Below are 8,806 nucleotides of genomic sequence, written 5' to 3' on the forward strand. Positions count from 1 at the left end.
CCACCCAATAGTCTATGGGATCTAGAGGAGCAAATTTGTAGAGAGATTGCAGATTATTGCAAGAAATATAAGGTGATAGGTGATTTTAACTTTCTACATATTGACTGGAACTGCATTCTGTAAAAGGGCTAGTTGGGAAAGAGTTTGTCAAATGTGTTCAGGAAAGTTTCATTAATCAGTACATAGAAGTCCCAAGTAAAGAGTGCAATGCTAGATTTCCTATTAGGGAATGAGGCAGGGCAGGTGACAGAAATTTGTGCATGGGAACACTTTGTATCTAGTAATTGTAATGCTGTTAGTTTCAAGGTTATTATGGAAAAGGATAGGTCTGGTTCTCTGGTTGAGATCCTAAAGTAGAGAAAGTCCAATTTTGATGTTACTGGAAAGGATCTGGTAAGTGCGAATTGGGACAGGTTGTTTTCTGGCAAAGGTGTGCTTGGTAAGTGGGAGGCTTTCAGGAGTGAAATTTTCAGAGTACAGAGTTTGCATGTTCCTGTCAGAATGAAAGACAAGGATAACATGTTTGAGCAATATTGGTTTTTGAGATACTGAGGCCTTACTTAAGAAAAAGGTGCATAGCAGGTATAGGAAGGCAGGAACAAATGAGGTATTTGAGGAGAATAAGAAATGGAAGAAGGCACTTAAGGAAACCAGGAGGGCTAAAACAAGACATGAGGTTACACTAAGAGACAAGGTAAAGGAGAATCCTGAGGGATTCTACAGATGTATTAGGAGCAAAAAGATGGCAAGATGCAAAATTGGTCCGATGGAAGATCAGAGTGGTAATCTATGCATGGAGCCAAGAGAGATGGGGAGATCTTAAATAGAATTTTTGCATGTGTATTTACTCGGGTTATAGACGCAGAGTCTATAGATATGGGACAATGCAACAAGTGAGGTCATGGACCCTGTACAGAATAGAGATGGAGGTGTTTGTTGTCCCGAGGCAATTTAGGGTGGATAAATCCCCAGAGCCTGACAAGATGTTCCCTCGTACCCTGTGTGAGGCTAAATCAGAAATTTCAGGGGCCCTAACAGAAATTTAAAACCACCTTAGCTGCAGGTGAGGTGCCAGAGGATTGGAGAATACCTAAATGTATTCTGTTGTTTAAGAAAGTCTTCAAGAATAAGCCAGGAAATTATGGACCAGTGAGCCTGACATCATTGGTGGAGATTGACCCTGCATCCACCACTTGTGCTGACAGCTTGCTCTACACTCACCATCCTCTAAATGAAGTTCCCTCTTATGTTCCCTTAAACATTTTACCTTTCACCCTTAACCCATGATCTCTAGTTCTAGACTCATCCAACCTCAGTGGAAACAATTCTGCTTGTATTTACTGTATCTATTCCACTCCATTTTATACACCTCTACCAAATTTCCCCTCAATCTTCATTCTAGGAAAGAAAGTCCTTACCTATTCAACCTTTCTCTATAAACTCAGGTCCTCAAGTCCCAGCAACATCCTTGTAAATTCGCTCAGCACTCTTAATTTACATCTTTCCAATAGGTAGGTGGCCAAAAATGGACACAATACTCAAAATTAGGCCACACCAACATATTGTACAGTTTCAACAATACACCCCAACACCTGTGGAAATTGAGGGTCAATTCCAACATTTAAGAGAAATTTTGATAGGTACATGGATGGGATTAGTATGGAGGTACAGCTCAATGGGACAAGGCATATTAATGGTTTGACACAGACCAGATGGGCTGAAGGGCCTGCTTCTATGTTGTAGTGTTCTATGACTCTGAGCTTTATTTGTAAAATTTACATCAAAACATCTTCTGCTGTGTCCAGTGGCCCTGGTGAAGCCTCCTGTACATCAGTTGTCTGGGAAAATGAAGTATAATAGGATCATGGACAGGATGGATAAGTATGATTAGATTGTTTCTGTGCTCTATGGCAAACTTCCATATGGTTTGGTCAGGATCAATAGTCTGTCTTCAGTGTGAGACACGTGGCTTTTAGTGATGACTCCTGCAAGCTATGATGAATAGATCAGAATAGGAATTGGATAATTATATCCACTTTAGTGTGACATCAAAGCTCATAATCTTATGGAAAGGTTTTGTAAAGAAACCTGTAACAGTGAAAAGCTGAAATTTAAGTCTCTTGAAGAGAGTTTCCTCAGATGGAGGAAGCACAGCAGCTACTGACAAAAGTGGAAATTGAGTGCAATAAAGTTGGTCTTCACCTAAACGCTAAAAAGACAAGAGTATATGGCGTTTAACTGCGACGAAGGTACTCTCAAGACCGTAAAGAATGATACCATTAAGAAAGTGTTTGACTTCAAGTACCTCGGATCAAGAATGATGAGTTCGGAGAAGGACGTAAACACACGGAAGGCCCTGGCGTGGAGGGCTATGAACGACATGGAGGAAATCTGGAAGTCGAACCTGACCAGAGGGCTTAAAAAGAGGATCATCATAGAGTCCATTCTCACGTACGGATGCGAGACGTGGACACTCACCAAGACTGTGTGAAAGTCTCTAGATGGTTGCTATACACAAATGCTCTGGATGGCTCTTGACGTGAGTTGGCAACAGCACATGAGAAACGTCAAGCTCTATGACGACCTACTGATGCTCACCACTAAAATCGAGGTGAGAAGACTGCATCTAGCAGGGCACTCTCTATGCCACCCCGAGCTACCTGCCAGCCTAGTCATCATATGGGAGCCCAAGCATGGGAGGACACACTCCTAGAAAACAGAGGCACGGCTAATGTAGATGAACTGAACACACTGGGGGAGGAGGAGAAGTGGAGAGTCCGTCATCATGCCTGATGCCGGCCCCTTAGGCCTGAGTCGATGTAGATGTTGTAGTAGTAGTAGAAGAAGAGAGTTTCAAATTAACAGGAAAAGTTTTTTGTGGAACTAAGAGCAAACTGTAGCTGAGAGCATGAGTGAGAAGCTAAAAGCAATGAGAAGTGAGGATTATAGCAGTGGGCAAATGTTTCTGCATCCAATCCATTGCAAATATATGATATGGAATGTAATCATTAAGCTTTTCACTCTAATTTGCTGGCAGCTAAACTAGTAGCATCCTTCTACTAGCTCCTTAATGGTTCCTCAGGCGACAGCTTCCAGATAGTCAATCATTTCAATTTTTCTATGTCTCCACCAACTTTTATTTTAATTTTGTTTTTGAAACTGTTGGAGCTTGTGACTTGGTCTGTAGTTTGATCGAGTGAGCTAGCACTCTGTGGCTGCTGGGCTGTGCTGCGCCGCTTCCCTCAGAGAGGCTGCTGAACGCCATTGCTCTTGGAGACGTTATCAAACTTCTGAGATTTATGGATTGGACTGTAGTTCATATTGCCTTTTTCAGTTTAGTTTTTTGTATTCTCGCCCATTCATTCTTGTTGCTGATTGTCAGGCTGGGGGCTTGATATTCTAATCAGTTAGTTTTTGTGTGAGGGAGGGGTTGAGGGGTTTGGAGTTTGAGTTTTTGTTTTTCGTTTTTCTTTTCATGTCTGAGGGATTACAGCTAGCGGGCGAAAGGGGGTTGGTGTCTGTCTTTCAACTACTGTGGTTTTCTGTATATTATGGCTATCTGGGGAACACAAATCTCAGTTGTATTCTGCTTTGGTAATAAAATGAAACTTTGAACCATTAGCAATCTGTGTAGCCATTTTGCGAAGGAAAATGTCTTGCATTCAGTTGCAGGGATGTGATAAATTATCTAATGAGCAAGGGGCTGCTGTAAAAGATATTACAGTGCTTGGAATAAGAGAGAAAGTGATTACAATTGCTGTTCAGTGAAGTTCACCAGAGTTGTCTATGTGCTGGATGAAATCTGGGACAGCAGAGAGTCGTTTTGCTGTGGTGCCATCTTGCAACAGAATTATGAAATCCCCTGCCCATGGGAAGGAGGGAATGGAGAAAAGTACTGGAATCTTGAAATTTATTTTTTAAAAATTTAGCATAAAAACTAGTATTTGTCAAAGACAATTCATAAACAGGTAAGCAGGCTCAAAAATTGGTAATGAGCAAAGAAGTTTCTTTTTTTAAAAAAACACAAGCTGTTCATGTAAGGAGAATGCCTACTTTTTATTTCAGCAATCTAGAACTAAAAAGATCATTAAAACTCCACTGATCTGCTTTTCTTCCAGAAACTTTCTCCTGCAGGACTGGGTTTAAACTCTTAGGGTACAATCATTGGCACTTCAATTTTTGGGGGCTCTCGGGAGGCTAAAGAGTTATTGAGACAACTACAGGTGGTGTTTGTGGAGGGGAGTTGGATAGTTGTGCTCTCCTGTTCTCATTTGGCCTCCACATACTCATTGTAAAGATTCAAGGTGCACAATGACTTAGATGTTTCTGCTCTATTTTGAGCATTTAGAATGTTGCACTTTGTCCAAGGATAAAGCACTAGTGTCTTCTTTGCTCTCTGAAATGATTTGTTCGATGACATTTTGAAGGAGGTTGATGTCATTGCTCACAGGAGTTATTCAAGCATAATCAAAGCATTGCTGTTGGAAATTTTTGTCTCATTAAAACCACTGTTTACTTATCCTGTCAATAGTTTTAAAAGATATTGTGGAGATAATATCCTATCCTGTCAATAGTTCTCGGAGTCCCTTCCTACCTACATCCGTGACACTTCACGCACTCTTGATCTCTTCAATTACTAAGTTCTCTGGCCCTGATTGTCTCATTTTCATTTTCACTATGGATGTCAAGTTGCTTTACATTTCTATCCCCCATCAGGAAGGCCTTAAAACTCTGCTTCTTTCTGGATAACAGACCCAACCAGTTGCCCTCCACTACCACTCTCTTCCATCTTGTGGAACTGGTCCTTGCCCTCAACAATCTCTCTTCTGGCTTCTCCCACTTTCTTCAAGCCCAAGGTGTAGCTATGAGCACTCACATAGGTCCCAGCTATGCCTGCCTTTTTGTTGGCTAGTCTGTGTTCCAAGCATACTCTGGTTTTGCTCTCCAACTCTTCCTATGCCACATTAATGACTGTATTGATGTTGCTTCCTGCACCCATGTGGAGCTTGTCAATTTCGTCAACTCTGCCTCCAACTTCCACCCTGCCCTCATTTACTTGGTCCACCCCTCTCCCCTTTCTCAATCTTTGTCTCTATCTCTGGAGACAGTCTATCTACTGATATCTTTTAGAAAACCATAGACGCTCACAGCTATACTATACCTCTTGACTATACCTCTTTCCACTCTGTCACTTGTGAAAATGCCATCCCCTTTTCTCAGTTTTCTGCATCTGTTCTTAAGATGAGGCGTTTTATTCCAGAACAACTAAGTACCTTCCTTTTTCAAAAAAAGGGGCTTCCCTTACTCCATCACCAATGCTTTCTCTCAGCTGCATCTTCCATTTCGCACACATCTACCCTCACCCCATCCCCCCGCCACCACACCAGGGATAGGGTTTCTCTTGTCCTCGCCCACCAACCTACAAGACTCTGCATCCAGAACATTATTCTCCTTAACTTCTGCCATCTCCAACAGGATCCCACCACCAAGCACATCATTCCCTCCCTTCACTTTCATCAGAGATTGCTCCCTATGCAACTCCCTTGTCCACGTGTTCCTCCCTACTGATTTCCCTCCTGGCACTTATCCTTGCAAGCAGAACAAGTGCTACACCTCACTCACTGCCATTCAGGGCCCCAAACAGTCCTTCTGGGTGAGGCGACACTTCACCTGTGAGTCTGTTGGGGTCATGTATTGTACCCGGTGCTCCTGGTGTGGCCTCTTGTACATCACATTAATGAGGAGTTCTGGGCATGCATTTTATTGAAGTTAATTTCATTTGATATATTCTGTTAAACTTTCACCCTGTGTCTTTTGTTAGCAAGGGTTACCTTTCATTAATTTTTTTTTTGTGGTCACCGTGGTACATAGTACATTTGTGAGTTTCAGCTGCTGCAAAACACCACATTCCACATCATACCTTGATTTGCTGATTGGCCAGATTCTGTTCCTACATCTTATAGTCTAATATACATCAGTGATGAATCTGATTCTGTATGTGCATGGGATCACTGCAGTCCGATACTATCCATACTTTGAACAATGATCAGCAAGGGGAACTCTTGCTAAATATGGTTTGCTCCTGTAAAATGAGGAACACTGTGGCCATTTTTGCCGTATTGTTTTTGCTGGGTAAAGTCACAAAACTCAGCAGGGATCATATTTGAACTGGGTTTTCCTTGTTCAGGGATGGTTTGCAAAACCAGAGGAATCAAAGTAACATTTCCTTTTCAATGGGCTTCCCTTCCTCCACCATCAACTCTGCTGTCAAACGCATCTCCCCCATTTCACGCACATCTGCTCTCACTCCATCCTCCCGTCACCCCACTTGGAATAGGGTTCCCCTGGTCCTCACCTACCACCCCACCAGCCTCTGGGTCCAACATATTATTCTCCGTAACTTCCGCCACCTCCAATGGGATCCCACCACTAAGCACATCTTTCCCTCCCCCCCCCCCACTTTCCGCAGGGATCGCTCCCTACGCGACTCCCTTGTCCATTCGTTCCCCCCCCCCCCCCATCCCTCCCCACTGATCTCCCTCCTGGCACTTATCCTTGAAAGCGGAACAAGTGCTACACACACCCTTACACTTCCTCCCTTACCACCATTCAGGGTCCCAGACGGTCCTTCCAGGTGAGGCGACACTTCACCTGTGAGTCGGCTGGGGTGATGTACTGCGTCCGGTGCTCCCGATGTGGCCTTTTATATATTGGCGAGACCCGACGCAGACTGGGAGACCGCTTTGCTGAACACCTACGCTCCGTCCGCCAGAGAAAGCAGGATCTCCCAGTGGCCACACATTTTAATTCCACATCCCATTCCCATTCTGATATGTCTATCCACGGCCTCCTCTACTGTAAAGATGAAGCCACACTCAGGTTGGAGGAACAACACCTTATATTCCGTCTGGGAAGCCTCCAACCTGATGGCATGGACATTGACTTCTCTAACTTCTGCTAATGCCCCACCTCCCCCTTGTACCCCATCTGTTATTTATTTATATACACATTCTTTCTCTCACTCTCCTTTTTCTTCCTCTGTCCCTCTGACTATACCCCTTGCCCATCCTCTGGGTTTCTCCCCCCCCCCCCCCCCGTCTTTCTCCCTGGACCTCCTGTCCCATGATCCTCTCATATCCCTTTTGCCAATCACCTGTCCAGCTCTTGGCTCCATCCCTCCCCCTCCTGTCTTCTATCATTTTGGATCTCCCCCTCCCCCTCCCACTTTCAAATCTCTTACTAACTCTTCCTTCAGTTAGTCCTGACGAAGGGTCTCGGCCTGAAACGTTGACTGTACCTCTTCCTAGAGATGCTGCCTGGCCTGCTGCGTTCACCAGCAACTTTGATGTGTGTTGCTTTTCAATTTGCCCTTTGTTTCATTAGTTAGGATGTAAATGACAGTAAATGTAAATGATAAATTTTTATTCTTTTAATTTTGCTTTTCTAATGGATTTATTTTATATTATTACAGAATCACGATGATACATGGAGGAATTACTTTTCAGATATCGACCACTTCCCGAATGCGGTCTACACACATTGTTACGACTCCTCTGGAACAAAGCTTTTTGTTGCAGGGGGTCCCCTGCCTTCAGGTCTTCATGGAAATTATGCAGGCCTATGGAGCTAACAACCTCTTGCCATGTACTGTATTTGCTGATCAATTGTACTTTTTATTTCTTGGGTTTTCACATTTCAGTAATCCTTCCAATGTTTTAAATATTGTGTGAAATACACAATATTTTCTGTTCAATTATATGACTGGCTTTTATTTCTTTTTAATTTGTGTCGGTGCTTCAGTTTTTCCCCTTTCCTTCCTGATACAAGTTTCTTACTGAAAATGTATGTAGATTTAAACTGGTTCACTACTGATAGTGAGATAGGATCCATTAATTAATGCTTGACCACTACCAGATTTTCTGTGAAAGTTTGGAGGGGTGTAATGTGTGTAAAGGTACTTTGTGTCAATTAAATACAAAAAAACTTAATTGATTCTGTGCGGGAGTGATGCATTACCTTCACATATATCAAAATATGTTAACACTTTTAGTCCATGTTTCAGATGGACTTGTAATTCTACTTGTAACAAAATATTGAATGTTTTGAAATATAGGTCTAATGATACCCAAAGATTCATAAATTATTAATAAAGCTGTATGAATGGAATTTGTACATTTTTAAATTGTAACTTCAAGCTATCAGGCATTCAGGGCTTTGCATCTGTATTTTGAATGCACAGCATATGGTTAAAAATGACTTGGTCTCTTGGGGACGAGGGTATTTTCACTAACCAGGAAACTATTAAAATGGCCATGTCACGTTACTGCTGGTTAATACAGCTATTTCAATAACTTTTCTCTTAATTTGAGAGAACAGTATGCTTTGATAGAAGCTTAACATCTGCAAGAAAATATCCGGACTATTTTGCTTACAACGAGCATTCGTTTTATAAAACCACTACTACGTATTTCATAATGGAACCATAAGATGTATTAAGCCTTTTTTTTCACTGAAGTAGTTTATTTGAAAGTATTCTTGATAAATAAATAACAGGAGTCGTGTTAGTAATTTTCCTGTAATATCATGGGCTCTTAACATGGTAAGCAGCCTCATGTGCAGCACCTTGTCAAAGGCCTTCTGAAAATCCAAATATACAACATCCATTGCATCCCCTTTATTTATCCTACATGTAATCTCTTCAAAGAAATCCAATGGGTTCGTCAGGGAAGATATTCCCTTAAGGAAACCATGCTTAATCTCGTATAATCTTCTCCTGTGTCACCAAGTACTCCATAACCTCTCATCC

General features: G+C 42.2%; 1 protein-coding gene across 1 annotated transcript in view; it reads left to right on the plus strand.

The window, feature by feature from the left end:
• The window catches only part of dcaf12 (DDB1 and CUL4 associated factor 12), a 70,772-nt gene extending 62,615 nt beyond the window's left edge, over positions 1-8,157 (plus strand). The window contains exon 9 of the mRNA XM_072252317.1: positions 7,472-8,157. Coding sequence (XP_072108418.1) covers positions 7,472-7,630 — 159 coding nt within the window. The 3' untranslated portion in view covers positions 7,631-8,157. The remainder of the gene's footprint in view (positions 1-7,471) is intronic.
• The last annotated feature ends 649 nt before the right edge of the window (positions 8,158-8,806 follow it).

Source organism: Mobula birostris, chromosome 3 (assembly GCF_030028105.1).
Source record: "Mobula birostris isolate sMobBir1 chromosome 3, sMobBir1.hap1, whole genome shotgun sequence".
Classification (NCBI taxonomy): Eukaryota; Metazoa; Chordata; class Chondrichthyes; order Myliobatiformes; family Myliobatidae; genus Mobula; species Mobula birostris.